A 15883-nucleotide genomic window follows, 5' to 3' on the forward strand; every position below is an offset into this window, starting at 1 on the left:
ACTCCAGCCTGGGCAACAGAGACCCTGTCTCAAAAAAAATTGTAATTTTGTGTCTTTTCTTTTTTAAATTTATGGACGCACTGTGGTTTCTAATTTTGTGTCTCTTAACAAATCTTTCTGCTGAGTGCCACTGCAATAGCTCATACCTGTAAAATCCCAGCGTTTTGGGAGGCCAAAGTGGGTGGATCACCTGAGGTCCACAGTTCAAGACCATCCAGACCAACATGAAGAAACCCTGTCTCTACCAAAAATACAAAATTAGCTGGGCTGGTGGTGCATACCTGTAATTTTGGCTACTCGGGAGGCTGAGGCAGGAAAATCGCTTGAACCCAGGAGGCAGAAGTTTTGATGAGCCAAGCATTCCAGCCTGGGCAACAAGAGTGAAACTCTGTCTCAAAACAAACAAACAAACAAACAAACAAAAACAAAAACAAATCTTTTCCTGTCTCTTCTTTCACCCTGCTCTTCCCAGCCTCCGGTATCTTCTGTTCTATTTTTTGCTTCTATGAAATCAACTTTTTTTTTTTTTTTTTTTTTTTTTTGAGAGGGACTCTGCTGCCCAGGCTGGAGTGCAGTGGCATGATCTCAGCTCACTGCAACCTCTGCCTCCTGGTTTCAAGTGATTCTTCTGCCTCAGCCTCCTGAGTAGTCGGGATTACAGGTGAGCACCATCATACCCGGCTAATTTTTGTATTTTTTTTTTAATTTTTAATTTTTAATTTTTTATTCTTTTTGAGACAGAGTCTTGCTCTGTTGCCAGGTGCCAGGCTGGAGTGCAGTGGCACAATCTCGGTTCACTGCAACCTCCGCCTCCCAGGTTCAACAATTCTCCTGCCTCAGCCTCCCGAGTAGCTGGGACTACAGGCGCGTGCCACCACGCCCAGCTAATTTTTGTACTTTTTAGTAGAGCCAGGGTTTCACCATGTTGGTCAGGATGGTCTCGACCTCCTGACCTCGTGATCCACCCGCCTCAGCCTCCCAAAGTGCTGGGATTACAGACGTGAGCCACCGCACCCAGCTTATTTTTGTATTTTAAATAGAGATGGGGTTTCACCATATTGGCCAGCCTGGTCTTGAACTACTGACTGCAGGTGATCCAACTGCCTCAGCCTCCCAAAGTGCTGGGATTACAGGCATGAGCCACTACACCCAGCGAAATCAACTTTTTGAAAGTGTCTACATATGAGTGAGAACATGTGGTGTTTAACTTTCCGTTTGTGACTTAAGTTAGTTAACACATCCACCAATTCCATCCATTTTGCTGTGAATGACAGGATTTTGTTCTTTTTAGTGGCTGAGTAGTATTCCACTGTGTAGATACATACACTTCCTTTATTCATCTGTTGTTGGACACCGAGATTGATTTCATATTTTGGCCATTATAAGTAGTGCTGCAATAAATATGGGGATGCATAAATATGGGATGCAGATGTCTCTTGGATATACTGATTTTTTTTTTTCTCCTAAATCAGCTTCCTCAGGTTAAATTATGCCCTTTCCTTTGGATAAAAGTCTGTGGCTGTGTTTTCAACCACAATACTACGCTTTCTTCCTCAAGGATTTTGAACTTTATCTTGTAGATGATGTGGATCCACTAAAAACTTTTGGGGACAGGAGTGGCAAAGTCTGGGTTTTTAGGAAGTTTCCTACTGGCAGCAGTATAGAAAACGGACTGGAGCGGGGAAAGAGTGATCTCTTATAAAAGAAAATGTAAGCCGGGCACAGTGGCTCAAGCCTGTAATTAAGGCACTTGGGGAGGCCAAGGCGGGTGGATCATGAGGTCAAGAGATTGAGACCATCCTGGTCAACATGGTGAAACGCTGTTTCTACTAAAAACACAAAAAATTAGCTGGGCATGGTGGCGCGTGCCTGTAATCCCAGCTACTCAGGAGGCTGAGGCAGGAGAATTAATTGCCTGAACCCAGGAGGCGGAGGTTGCGGTGAGCCGAGATCGCGCCATTGCAGTCCAGCCTGGGTAACAAGAGCGAAACTCCGTCTCAAAAACAAAAACAAAAACAAAACTTAGCTGGGTGTGGTGGCGGGCGCCTGTAATCCCAAATACTAGGGAGGCTGATGCAGGAGAACTGATTTAATCTGGGAGGCGGAAGTTGCAGTGAGCCGAGATCGTGCCATTGCACTCCAGCCTGGGCAACAAGAGTGAAATTCCGTCTCAAACAGAAAAAAAGGAAAGAAAGAAAGAAAAAGAAGGAAGGAAGGAAGGAAATAGAAGGAAAGAGAAAAAAGGAAAACAAAATGTGGCTGGGCGTGGTGGGTCACAACTGTAATCTCAGCACTTTGGGAGGCCGAGGCAGGCAGATCACAAGGTCAGGAGATTGATACCATCGTGGCTAGCACAGCAAAACCGCCTCTCTACTAAAAATACAAAAAATTAGCCGGGCAAGGTGGTGCGTGCCTGTAGTCCCAGCTACTAGGGAGGCTGAGGTGGGAGGATCGCTTGAGCCCAGGAGTTCCGGGCTGTAGTGCCCTATGCCGATTGGGTGTCCGCACTAAGTTCGGCATCAATATGGTGACCTCCAGGGGGTGGGGGACCACCAGGTTGCCTAAGGAGGGGTGAACCAGCCCAGGTCGGAAGCAGAGCAGGTAGAAACTCCCCTGCTGATCAGTAGTGGGATCGCGCCTGTAAATAGCCACTGCACTACAGCCTGGGCAACACAGCAAGACCCCATCTCTTAAAAAAATTAAAAAAAAAAAATAGAAATATAAAATAGGCCGGGTGCGGTGGTCATCCCAGCACTTTGGGAGGCCGAGGAGGGTGGATCATCTGAGGTCAGGAGTTCGAGACCAGCCTGGCCAACATAGTGAAATCCCGTCTCTACTAAACATGCAAAAATTAGCCGGGCATGGTGGCGGGCGCCCGTAATCCCAGCTACTAGGGAGGCTGAGACAGGAGAATTGCTTGAACCGGGGATGTGGAAGTTGCAGTGAGCCGAGATCACGCCACTGAACTCCAGCCTGGGAAACAAGAGCGAGACTCGGTATCAAAATAATAATAAAATACATAAAATAAAATGTGTTGACTTAGGGTTGTGGGGGTCATTGTGTCACCAAGTGGACTCACTGAGCAAGGCAGATTATTGGGCCTTAAGGCAAGCGGCTTAGAGGCTCCGCACAGGCGTAGGGAAGGCTGAAGAGTTAAAGAGGGTTTAGCGGCAGAGACTAGGAATCTCTCGACACTCTGCTACTTCTGCCTGTAAACGCCCAACTTCCGCCCCTGGCGGCCACCCGCAGGTAGTGGTGTTGAGCGTCGAGCTCCCAGAACCGCGCCGGAGAGGGGCGCAGTCTGGGTAGGCGGTATGAGTTTGGCTGGAGGCCGGGCCCCCCGGAAGACCGCTGGGAACCGGCTTTCTGGGCTTCTGGAGGCAGAGGAAGAAGATGAGTTCTACCAGACGACTTATGGGGGTTTCACAGAGGCAAGATCCGGGCCTGGGGAAAGGGAGGGGAGGAGGCGAAGAGGAGCCCTGGAGGAAGCAACCCCGGAAAAAGGGGAGGGCGGGGAGTAGAGAGGAGCCCTGGGAGCTGATGTTGGAGATGGCTGGGTGAACCTGGGGGTGTGCGGGGGGTGGAGGGGGCGGATGGTATGTGGAGGCCTAGAAGGGAGAGCTCTGGATGGGGTCAAAGGGGCCTGGGAGGGAGACGCTCTCAGGAGGCGCCCTAGAGAACGGCGGAAGCCTGCCGTGTCCTTCTCTGGTTGCGTCTCCCATGTGCTGCTGACGTCCAGCATTTGCGAGGCTCACACGTAGCAGTCAGCTGCTCCGTGTATACTCGTTGGCCTACTGCTGGGTTATTCATCGGAGACATGGAAAGGAACTGCTCCGAATGTAGAGGAGCTTAGCCCACTCCTTTTTCAGCGTCAGGTCTCAGTGTACATGTTTTTTGCGAAAGATAACCCTTCCTTGGCTATCCTAACCAGTGTCCCCATTTATTACCTTCACAGAACATATTTCAGCTTGTAATTGGATTTGGTTTGCTTGCTTGCTTATACTTTTCTTTCTTTTTTTTTTTTTTTTGAGACGGAGTTTCGCTCTTGTTACCCAGGCTGGAGTGCAATGGCGCCATCTCGGCTCACCGCAACCTCCGCCTCCTGGGTTCAGGCAATTCTCCTGCCCCAGCCTCCTGAGTAGCTGGGATTACAGGCACGCGCCACCATGCCCAGCTAATTTTTTGTATTTTAGTAGAGACGGAGTTTCACCATGTTGACCTGGATGGTCTCGATCTCTTGACCTCGTGATCACCTGAGGTCAGGAGTTCTCGACCAGCCTGACCAACATGGTGAAACCCCATCTCTACTAAAAATACAAAAATTAGCTGGGCATGGTGGCACGCACCTGTAATCCCCGCTACTTGGGAAACTGAGGCTGGAGAATTGCTTGAACCCAGGAGGCAGAGGTTGCAGTGACCGGGGATCACGCCATTGCACTCCAGCCTGGGTGACAAGAGTGAAACTCGATCTCAAAAAAAAATAAATAGGCTGGGCGCGGTGGCTCAAGTCTGTAATCCCAGCACTTTGGGAGGCCGAGGCGGGTGGATGACGAGGTCAAGAGATCGCGCCATTGCACTCCAGCCTGGGTAACGAGTGAAACTCCGTCTCAAAAAAATAAATAAATAAATAAAAAGATTATGTTCCTGCCAGGTGTGATGGCTCATGCCTGTAATCTGAGCACTTTTGGAGGCTAAAATGAGAGGATTACTTGTGGCCAGGAATTTGAAACTAATCTGGGCAGCATAGCCAGATCCCACCTCTATTTTTAACATAATTAAAAAAATAAGATTATGGGCCTGATGGAGTGGCTCAGGCCTGTAATCCTAGCACTTTGAGAGGCTGAGGCAGGCAGATAACTTGAACTCAGGAGTTCAAGACTACCTTGGGCAACATGCAAGACCCCTATCTTTTTTTTTTTTTCTTTAGAGACACAGTCTCACTCTGTCACGCAGACTGGAATGCAGTGTGGCACGATCTTGGCTCACTGCAACCTCTACCTCCCAGGTTCGAGCCATTCTCATGTCTCAACCTCCCAAGTAGCTGGGATTACAGGCGTGCACTACCACACCTGGCTAATTTTTGTGTTTTTAGTAGAGACAGGGTTTCACTATGTTAGCCAGGCTGGTCTTGAACTCCTGGCCTCAAGTGATCTGCCTGCCTTGGCCTCCCAAAGTATTGGGATTACAGGCATGAGCAACTACGCCTGGCAGAGACCCTGTCTCAAAAAAAAAAAAAGTAAGATTATGTTCTCCCCTTCACTACAGCGAGTGCTCGACTTAACGACCATGATTGGTTCCGACAGACCAGTCGTAACACGATTTGGTTGTAAGTTGAGTAGGTTATATGAACAGTACTGTGAAATGATGTTATAAAAATCTTTAAGTCATATTTTATCATAATTTTCTTTCATTATTGTTATATATAATAATTTTCTTTTTTTTTTTTTGAGACGGAGTTTCGCTCTTGTTACCCAGGCTGGAGTGCAATGGCGCGATCTCGGCTCACAGCAACCTCCGCCTCCTGGGTTCAGGCAATTCTCCTGCCTCAGCCTCCTGAGTAGCTGGGATTACAGGCACGCGCCACCATGCCCAGCTGATTTTTTTGTATTTTTATTAGAGACGGGGTTTCACCATGTTGACCAGGATGGTCTCGATCTCTTGACCTCGTGATCCACCTGCCTCGGCCTCCCAAAGTGCTGGGATTACAGGCTTGAGCCACCGCACCCGGCCAGATATATAATAATTTTCTTTGTTCATTTTATGCCATTTGTATCATCTCTACACCATTTTGTTTATTATTTTTACATTCGTCAGGTTTAAGTAAAACACTGCATTACCAGTACAACTGGTTTAATGTTTGCAGAACATACAAAATTACAAAATACAGGTGCACACAAAAATACAAAATAAAGGTGTAAAAAATACCATAGAAAACATTTTCCCAATTGTAAAACATATCAGCCGGGCACAGTGGCTCAAGCCTGTATTCCCAGCACTTTGGGAGGCCAAGGCGGGTGGATCACGAGGTCAAGAGATCAAGACCATCCTGGTCAACATGGTGAAACCCCGTCTCTACTAAAAGCGCAAAAAATTAGCTGGGCATGGTGGCACGTGCCTGTAATCCCAGCTACTCAGGAGGCTGAGGCAGGAGAATTGCCTGAGCCCAGGAGGCGGAGGTTGCGGTGAGCTGAGATCACGCCATTGCACTCCAGCCGGGGTAACAAGGGCGAAACTCCGTGTCAAAAAAAAAAAAGACCATCCTGGTCAACATGGTGAAACCCCGTCTGTACTAAAAATACAAAAAATTAGCTGGGCATGGTGGTGCATGCCTGTAATCCCAGCTACTCAGGAGGCTGAGGCAGGAGAATTGCCTGAACCCAGGAGGCAGAGGTTGCAGTGAGCCGCCGAGATCGTGCCATTGCACTCCAGCCTGGGTAACAAGAGTGAAACTCCATCTCAAAAAAAAAAAAAAAAAATCAAAATATATAAACATGTACAAAACACAAATTGCTGTACCAAGTCTGGGATAACAGTTGAAATGGTGCACCCGGAGATGGTAGTGCTGCCGGAAGCTGGTCCGCACTGTCGTACGCCCAGCTGGGCAACGTTTGCGCTGCCAGACACGGAGCAGTTGTGGCTAGCGATTGTGGTCGTAAAGTCGAATAGCCGTATGTTGCATAGGTCGTAAGTTGATCAATACCTGTATACTGTAAGCCTCTGAAGGTAGAGACCAAACCATATCCTTTTATTCCCCAGTACTTAACACAGTGCCATGTAGGTAAAGGGCTATCAATTAATGTTTGAAGGAGGTAGTGCTGGAGCCAAAGGCTGTCAGTTAGAAAGTTTTCTTGTGGCCGGGCGCGGTGGCTCAAGCTTATAATCCCAGCACTTTGGGAGGCCGAGGCGGGTGGATCACGAGGTCGAGAGATCGAGACCATCCTGGTCAACATGGTGAAACCCCATCTCTACTAAAAATACAAAAAATTAGCTGGGCATGGTGGCACGTGCTTGTAATCCCAGCTACTCAGGAGGGTGAGGCAGGAGAATTGCCTGAACCCAGGAGGCGGAGGTTGCGGTGAGCCGAGATCACGCCATTGCACTCCAGCCTGGGTAACAAGAGCGAAACTCAGTCTCAAAAAAAAAAAAAAAAAAGAAAGTTTTCTTGTCTGAGGAAAATGAAGGGCTGGATTAGGAAGGAGAGTACGGCAACTCTTTAACTCTTTTTTTTTTTTTTTTTTTGAGACAGAGTTTCATTCTTTTTTTTTTTTTTTTTGAGACGAAGTTTCGCTCTTGTTACCCAGGCTGGAGTGCAATGGCGCGATCTCGGCTCACTGCAACCTCCGCCTCCTGGGCTCAGGCAATTCTCCTGCCTCAGCCTCCTAAGTAGCTGGGATTACAGGCACGCGCCACCACGCCCAGCTAGTTTTTGTATTTTTAGTAGAGACAGGGTTTCACTATGTTGACCAGGATGGTCTCGATCTCTCGACCTCGTGATCCACCCGCCTCGGCCTCCCAAAGTGCTGGGATTACAGGCTTGAGCCACCGCGCCCGGCCTGGAGTTTCATTCTTGTTACCCAGGCTGGAGTGCAATGGCACGATCTCGGCTCACCGCAACCTCCGCCTCCTGGGTTCGGGCAATTCTCCTGCCTCAGCCTCCTGAGTAGCTGGGATTATAGGCATGCGCCACCATGCCCAGCTAATTTTTGTATTTTTAGTAGAGACGGGGTTTCACCATGTTGACCAGGATGGTCTCGATCTCTTGACCTCGTGATCCACCCGCCTCGGCCTCCCAAAGTGCTGGGATTATAGGCGTGAGCCACTGCGCCCGGCCAAGTATGGCAACTCTTAATCAAGAAAGTTGAGAGACTCTTCCTCCTAAAGGGGTGTTAAGGCTTCCATTTCCAGCCAACCCTCACCTCCCTGTGTACTTAGGAATCCGGAGATGATGAGTATCAAGGGGACCAGTCAGACACAGAGGACGAAGTGGACTCTGACTTTGACATTGATGAAGGGGATGAACCATCCAGTGATGGAGAAGCAGAAGAGCCCAGGAGGAAGCGCCGAGTAGTCACCAAGGCCTATAAGGTACAGGGGGAGTCCTAGTTGTCTTGGATTTCCTCAATTCCTGCTCTCTCTTTCATCCGGGCGTCAGTACTCCCTAAGCCACTTCCATTTCTGGCAATGCTAGTTTTCTCTCATTGAGATCCTCATATTTCTCCTTATCTCTTCTGTTCCCTGGTATCTAATTCCAATCTGTCCTCAGGAGCCTCTCAAGAGTTTAAGGCCTCGAAAGGTCAACACCCCGGCCAGTAGCTCTCAGAAGGCCCGAGAAGAGAAGGCTCTACTGCCACTAGAACTACAGGATGACGGATCTGATAGTGAGTAGGGATGTTTGGATCAATTGGCAGAATTGGAATGTGATGATAAAATATCGTATCAGTGTTAAATATTCTGATGTTGCCAGGCGCAGTGGCTCACGTCTGTAATCCCAGCACTTTGAGAGGCCAAGGCAGGCGGATCACCTGAGATCAGGAGTTCGAGACCAGCCTGGCCAATATAGTGAAACTCTGTCTTTACTAAAAAATACAAAAATTAGCCAGACGTGGTTGCGAGTGGCAGGCCCCTGTAATCCCAGCTACTTAGGAGGCTGAGGCAGGAGAATCACTTGAACGTGGGAGGCAGAGGTTACAGTGAGCCAAGACCATGCCATTGCACTCCAGCCTCAGCAATAAGAGCAAAACTCCATCTCAAATACAATAATAAAAAGAAAAAAAATTGCTGATGTTGATAACTTACTATGGATAGGAAAATCCTCATTCCTAGGAAATACACACTGAAATATTTGGGGATAAAGGCCATGATGTATACAACTTTAGTTATCTAACTTAGATCATTCTGAAAAAAACTACACATACAAAATGCAAAAGGGACAAAATGTTATTAACAGGTGATGGGGTAGAAGATACATGAGTATTCCTTGTGCTATTCTTATAACTTTGTAGATTTGAAATTATTTCCAAACACAAAATTTAAAAATAAATAAGTAAAGTAGTAGACATGAATTCAAAGATTTCTTCTGATCTCACTCTTTTCCAGGTCGGAAGTCTATGCGTCAGTCTACAGCTGAGCATACACGACAAACGTTCCTTCGGGTACAGGAGAGGCAGGGCCAATCAAGACGGCGAAAGGGGCCCCACTGTGAGCGGCCGCTAACCCAGGAGGAGCTGCTCAGAGAGGCCAAGATCACAGAAGAGCTTAATTTACGTTCACTGGGTCAGTCTGTGGTTTCAGAAAAAGTGGGTAGAGGGGCTGAGGGGCATGAGAAAAACCATGAGACCTGGAGGACCAAAGGACTGGAGAAATGGAAATTTGGGATAAAGGAATCAGAAGTAAGAAATGGCGGAGAGTAGGTGATTAAAACTATAGGTAAATTACTTAACCTATTCATATTTTGCTTTTTTTGTTTCTAAAATGGGGCGTACACTGAATGACTCAGGAGGCTGAAGCAGGATTGCTTGAGGCCAGGAGTTCATAACCGGCCTGGACAACACAGTGAGACCCCCGTCTCTTAAAAAAAGAAAAAAAGGGGGGCCGGGTACTGTGGCTCACGCCTGTGATCCCAGCACTTCGAGAGGCCAAGGTGGGCAGATCACCTGAGGTTAGCAGTTTGAGACCAGCCTGGTCAACATGGTGAAACCCCATCTCTATTAAACATACAGAAAATTTAGCCAGGCATGGTAGTGTGCACCTGTAGTCCTGGCTACTCTGGGGGCTGAAACAGAAGAATCACCTGAACCCAGGAGGTGGAGGTAGCAGTGAGCGGAGATCACACCACTGCACTCCAGCCTGGGTGACAGAGTGAGACTCGAAAAAAAATAAAGTGATGTGGAAAAGAGGGTTGTTAGAGATGCAGTGATATACTGGGAATAGAGTGTTGAAGGGGCTACCCATGTGCACTTCGAAGTCACCAGGGTGACCTAAGGTGATAGGAATTGTGGTAGAGGTGAAGAGTAGAAGCCACTGCCAAAATCTTCAGTGAGTGAGGGAGTGATCATGACTAGGAAGGAGAGAAGTTAATCTAGACTCTTAGCACAGGTCTCAAAAGAGAAGCGTGATTCTTCTGGTAGGCGGAAGAGTAGTGATCCGAAAGCTACAGGGTGAAGCCCAGTAGGTCATAGGTATATCCTGTGGGGCAGTAAGAGAATGAGCAGCCTCCACCAGAGGTCTGCAGAGAGGAGTGGTGGTCTTAGTGAATGACCAGGTTTCTGGTAAGGCAAGTCATGTGAAGGAATGCTGAGTGAGGAGCTGAGGATATAGATGAGCTGGCTCATTATAGAGCTTGAGTTCCAGAGGGTGTAGGCAAGTGTTCAAAAGTGGAGGGTTTGGAAGATTGGTGCAAGGGAGAGAAAGCAGTATTATCAGTATTATCAAACAATTCAAGCAAGAGAGGTTCAGTCATTAGAAGGATTTCCAGAGTATTCTTTTTTTTTTTTTTTTTTTTTTTGGCGGAGTTTCACTTTTGTTACCCAGGCTGGAGTGCAATGGCGCGATCTTGGCTCACCGCAACCTCCGCCTCCTGGGTTCAGGCAATTCTCCTGCCTCAGCCTCCTGAGTAGCTGGGATTACAGGCACGCACCACCATGCCCAGCTACTTTTTTGTATTTTTAGTAGAGACGGGGTTTCACCATGTTGACCAGGATGGTCTCGATCTCTTGACCTCGTGATCCACCCGCCTCGGCCTCCCAAAGTGCTGGGATTACAGGCTTGAGCCACTGCACCTGGACTTTTTTTTTTTTTTTTTGAGACAGAGTTTTGCTCTGTCACCCAGGCTGGAGTGCAGTGGCATGATCTTGGCTCATTGCAACCCCTGCCTCCCAGGTTCAAGTCATTCTCCTGCCTCAGTCCCCCGAGTAGCTGGGATTATAGGCGCAAGCCACCATACCCAGCTAATTTTTGTATTTTTAGTAGAGGCAGGGTCTTACCATGTTGGCCAGGTTGGTCTCGAACTCCTGACCTCAGGTGATCTGTCTGCCTCGGCTTCCCAAAGTGTTAGAATTACAGGTGTGAGCCATCCTCCAGAGTGCTCTCTTATGGTCAAACTTTAGAGAATTGTGTTCATAGTAACCATATTTTTTTTTTTTTTTGAGACGGAGTTTCACCCTTGTTATCCGGGCTGGAGTGCAATGGTGCGATCTCGGCTAACCGCAGCCTCCGCCTCCTGGGCTCAGGCAATTCTCCTGCCTCAGCCTCCTGAGTAGCTGGGATTACAGGCACGCGCCACCACGCCCAGCTAGTTTTTTTGTATTTTTAGTAGAGACGGGGTTTCACCATGTTGACCAGGATGGTCTCGATCTCTCGACCTCATGATCCACCCGCCTCGGCCTCCCAAAGTGCTGGGATTACAGGCTTGAGCCACCGCGCCCGGCCCATAGTAACCATATTTAAGGACACAGAAATTTGGAGTCATTCAGAGGAAAAGGACAAGGAATATTTTGATTCTTTTTTTTTTTTTTTTTTGACTCATTTTTTAAAAATTTGTTCTTTTCTTTTTTGAGACAGAGTCTCGCTCTGTCACCAGGCTGGAGTGCAGCAGCGTGATCTCAGCTTACTGCAACCTTCACCTCCTGGGTTCAAGCTATTCTTCTGCCTCAGCCTCCCAAGTAGCTGAGTCTACAGGTGCACACCACCACGCCCAACTAATTTTTTATATTTTTGGTAGAGATGGGGTTTTTTTTGTTTTTTTTTTTTTGAGATGGAGTTTCGCTCTTGTTACCCAGGCTGGAGTGCAATTGCGCGATCTCGGCTCACCGCAACCTCCGCCTCCTGGGTTCAGGCAATTCTCCTGCCTCAGCCTCCTGAGTAGCTGGGATTACAGGCATGCGCCACCATGTCCAGCTAGTTTTTTGTATTTTTAGTAGAGACGGGGTTTCACCATGTTGACCAGGATGGTCTCGATCTCTCGACCTCATGATCCACCCGCCTCGGCCTCCCAAAGTGCTGGGATTACAGGCTTGAGCCACCGCGCCCGGCCAGAGATGGGGTTTTACCCATGTGGGCCAGGATGGTCTGAATCTCCTGACCTCATGATCTGCCCACCTTGGCCTCCCAAAGTGTTGGGATTATAGGCATAAGCCACAGTGCCCAGCCCTTTTTATTTTTATTTTTATTTTATCTTATTTTTAAAATTTTTTCTATCTTAATACCTTTGACCATGTTTTATTTTTATTTTTAAAATTATTTTTTATTTTGGAGACAGAGTTTCGCTCTTGTTGCTCAGGCTCGAGTGCAATGGCACAATCTTGCTTTAACCTCTGCCTCCCAGGTTCAAGCAATTCTTCTGCTTCAGCTTCCCAAGTAGCTGGGATTATAGGCATGTGCCACCATGCCCGGCTAGTTTTTGTATTTTTAGCAGAGATGGGGTTTCACCATGTTGGTCAGGCTGGTTTCTAAACTTCTGACCTCAGCTGATCCACCCACCTTGGCCTTCCAAAGTGCTGGGATTACAGGTGTGAGTCACTGTGCTCGGCCTTGATTCATTGATTCATTAACAAATATTTAATGAGTGCTGTAATGTGCAGAATGCTGTAACATCTTGAAAATATTTAGGCAATATGACTTACAGTCACTGCTCTTAAGGAGGAGACATGTATACCAACAGCGAATTGCCACAGAGCAGTGTCACAGAGACCAGGCAGGTAACATGAAGCGTGCGGCCAGCCAGAGGGATGGTGGTGAACTGGAGAGGAGTGGCTGAAAGCAGGAAGTTACTCAGCTTGGCTAATTGTTCCTTTATGAGAATGCAGACCCAGGGTTGCCAGATTTTCTTGTTGTTTAAGAGCGACCATAATATAGTTGAAGAGCGACTATATTTAAATATAATTTCCTACTTTATTTATTTTTTTGGAGACAGGGTCTCACTCTGTTGCTCAGGCTGGAGTGCAGTGGCGCCGTCTCAGCTAACTGCAACCTCTGCCTCCCAGGCTCAAGTGATCCTTCCACCATGGCCTCCCAAGTAGCTGGGATTACAGGCATGTGCCAGCACACCCAGCTGTGGGAGTGAATTGACAGGGTATTTGTAGAGGAGATTTTGGTATCTAGGAAAGCAAATAACTCCTCTTCAAGGGGTACCTTCCAACTGTGAGGTACTATACAGGTCCCAGGTGTACTTTAGAAATGAGGAGCAGCTGGCCGGGCGCGGTGGCTCACGCCTGTAATCCCAGCACTTTGGGAGGCCGAGGCGGGTGGATCACGAGGTCAAGAGATCGAGACCATCCTGGTCAACATGGTGAAACCCCGTCTCTACCAAAAATACAAAAAATTAGCTGGGCATGGTGGCACGTGCCTATAATCCCAGCTACTCGGGAGGCTGAGGCAGGAGAATTGCCTGAACCCAGGAGGCGGAGGTTGCGGCGAGCCGAGATCGCGCCATTGCACTCCAGCCTGGGTAACAAGAGCGAAACTCCATCTCAAAAAAGAAAAAAAAAAAAGAAAAAGAAATGAGGAGCATACAGAGGATTACAAGAAAGCTTACAAAATGGGAGGTGCCACGGGCCTTACAGGACTTCCACAGGTATCTCTGGTAGTTGGCAGTGACCAGATAGACAGGAAGATAATTGAGAGATGGTGGGACAGAACTGGGATGTGGGAAAAAAGGGCATTCTGATCATCCCCTTATTCCTTCCTTTGACCCTAAAGAGACATATGAGCGGCTCGAGGCTGACAAAAAGAAGCAGGTTCACAAGAAGCGGAAGTGCCCTGGGCCCATAATCACCTATCATTCGGTGACAGTGCCACTTGTGGGGGAGCCGGGCCCCAAGGAAGAAAACGTTGACATAGAAGGGTGAGTGAATCTCAAGAGAAAAGAGGTTGTGTGTTCAGCTCATGTTCCCTTGGCCCATTTGGCTTGCTTTTCTCACATAGGTCTCCTTAACCCTTGGAGATCTCTTTCAGATTCCTCACTCCCTTCAGCTCATTTCTTTTCTTTTTCTTTTTTTCTTTTTTTTTGAGATAGAGTCTCGCTCTGTTGCCCAGGCTGGAGTGCAATGGCACCATCTCGGCTCACTGCAACCTCCGCCTCCTGGGTTCAAGTGATTCTCCTGCCTCAGCCTCCTGAGTAGTAGCTGGGATTATAGGCGCGTGCCACCATGCTCAGCTAATTTTTGTATTTTTAGTAGAGTCAGGGTTTCATCACGTTAATCAGGCTGGTCTCAAACATCTGACTTTGTGATCCTCCGCCTCGGCCTTCCAAAGTACTGGGATTACAGGCGTGAGCCACTGTGCCTGGACTTTGTTTTAAGACAGGGTGTTGCTCTGTTGCCCAGGCTGGAGTGCAGTGGTGCTTACTACAACCTCCACCTCCTGGGTCAAGCAGTCCTCCCACCTTAGCCTCCCAAGTAGCTGGGAATACAGCCACACACCACCGCGCCCAGCTAATTTTGTATTTTTTGTGGAGATGGGGTTTCTCTGTGTCACCCAGACCCTTGAGCTAAAGCAGTCCTCCCACCTCAGCTTACTAAAGTGCTGGGATTATGGGTGTGAGCCACTGCGTCCAGCCCAGTTTAGTTCTTTCTTTTTTTTAATTTTAGATTGTCTCTGGAGAATATACGGAGTAATAGTTTAGTTCTTTCTTATTCCCTTTTCTTTTAGCTTCTCTCTTCTCTTTTTTTTTTTTTTTTTTTTTTTGAGACGGAGTTTCGCTCTTGTTACCCAGGCTGGAGTGCAATGGCGCGATCTCGGCTCACCGCAACCTCCGCCTCCTGGGTTCAGGCAATTCTCCTGCCTCAGCCTCCTGAGTAGCTGGGATTACAGGCACGCGCCACCGTGCCCAGCTAATGTTTTGTATTTTTAGTAGAGACGGGGTTTCACCATGTTGACCAGGATGGTCTCGATCTCTTGACCTCGTGATCCACCCGCCTCGGCCTCCCAAAGTGCTGGGATTACAGGCGTGAGCCACCGCGCCCAGCCCAGCTTCTCTCTTCTCTTTCCTGTTTTTCCTTCTAGCTTAGCTTTCTTTTCCCATCTATGACTTAGTCCTTTCCTCAGAATGTTCCCAGCACCCTGCCTTCTTTGTCTCTTTCCTCATCTCTCTGATTTCCTTCTTTTTTTTCTTTTTTTGAGATGGAGTCTCACTCTGTCACCTAGGCAGGAATACAGTGGTGCAATCTTGGCTCACTCCAACCTCCGCCTCCCGGGTTCAAGTGATTCTCCTGCCTCAGCCTCCTTAGTAGCTGGAATTACAGGCGCCGGCCACCGCCGCCACGCTCAGCTAATTTTAGTATTTTTAGTAGAGACAGAATTTCACCATGTTGGTCAGGCTGGTCTTGAACTCCTGACCTTATCATCTGCCTGCCTCCCAAAGTGCTGAGATTACAGACATGAGTCATCACGCCCAGTCTGATTTCCATCTTGTATATCTGTTGTCTTCTCTTGTCAGCAATTTGTGTTTTTTTTTTTTTTTTTTTTTTTTTTTTTTTTTGTCTTTTGTCCTCAGACTTGATCCTGCTCCCTCGGTGTCTGCATTGACTCCCCATGCTGGGACTGGACCTGTCAACTCCCCTGCTCGCTGCTCACGTACCTTCATCACTTTTAGTGATGATGCAACTTTCGAGGAATGGTTCCCTCAAGGGCGGCCCCCAAAAGTCCCTGTTCGGGAAGTCTGTCCAGTGACCCATCGTCCAGCCCTATACCGGGACCCTGTTACAGACATACCCTACGCCACTGCTCGAGCCTTCAAGATCATTCGTGAGGCCTACAAGAAGTACATTACTGCCCACGGACTGCCACCCACTGCCTCAGCCCTGGGCCCCGGCCCACCACCTCCTGAGCCTCTCCCTGGCTCTGGGCCCCGAGCCTTGCGCCAGAAAATTATCATTAAATGAAGAGG

At 48.1% G+C, this 15883-nt stretch overlaps 1 protein-coding gene across 2 annotated transcripts; it reads left to right on the top strand.

Annotated features, from left to right (window-relative positions):
* Positions 1 to 3237: 3237 nt before the first annotated feature.
* Positions 3238 to 15879, top strand: VPS72 (vacuolar protein sorting 72 homolog). 2 transcript variants are annotated; one of them, XM_074390013.1, is made up of 6 exons: positions 3238 to 3431; positions 7933 to 8085; positions 8264 to 8378; positions 9097 to 9273; positions 13696 to 13840; positions 15434 to 15879. In XM_074390013.1, exons 1-6 carry the CDS (start codon positions 3315 to 3317, stop codon positions 15876 to 15878), a joined length of 1152 nt encoding a protein of 383 aa, XP_074246114.1. In that variant the 5' UTR covers positions 3238 to 3314; the 3' UTR covers position 15879. The 2 variants fall into 2 exon arrangements, with proteins under 2 accessions (XP_074246114.1, XP_039316079.1); XM_039460145.2 differs by having other exon boundaries at positions 3239 to 3431; positions 15491 to 15879.
* The last annotated feature ends 4 nt before the right edge of the window (positions 15880 to 15883 follow it).

Source organism: Saimiri boliviensis, chromosome 19, assembly GCF_048565385.1.
Source record: "Saimiri boliviensis isolate mSaiBol1 chromosome 19, mSaiBol1.pri, whole genome shotgun sequence".
NCBI lineage: Eukaryota > Metazoa > Chordata > Mammalia > Primates > Cebidae > Saimiri > Saimiri boliviensis.

What these genes read in the sequence shown, in the direction of transcription:
- VPS72 (XM_074390013.1), top strand. Translation starts at nt 3,315, where the DNA reads ATGAGTTTGGCTGGAGGCCGGGCCCCCCGGAAGACCGCTGGGAACCGG. An exon ending in CTTATGGGGGTTTCACAGAG is followed by an intron (nt 3,432 to 7,932) that starts GCAAGATCCGGG and finishes CTGTGTACTTAG; the next exon opens with GAATCCGGAGATGATGAGTA. An exon ending in ACAGGATGACGGATCTGATA is followed by an intron (nt 8,379 to 9,096) that starts GTGAGTAGGGAT and finishes ACTCTTTTCCAG; the next exon opens with GTCGGAAGTCTATGCGTCAG.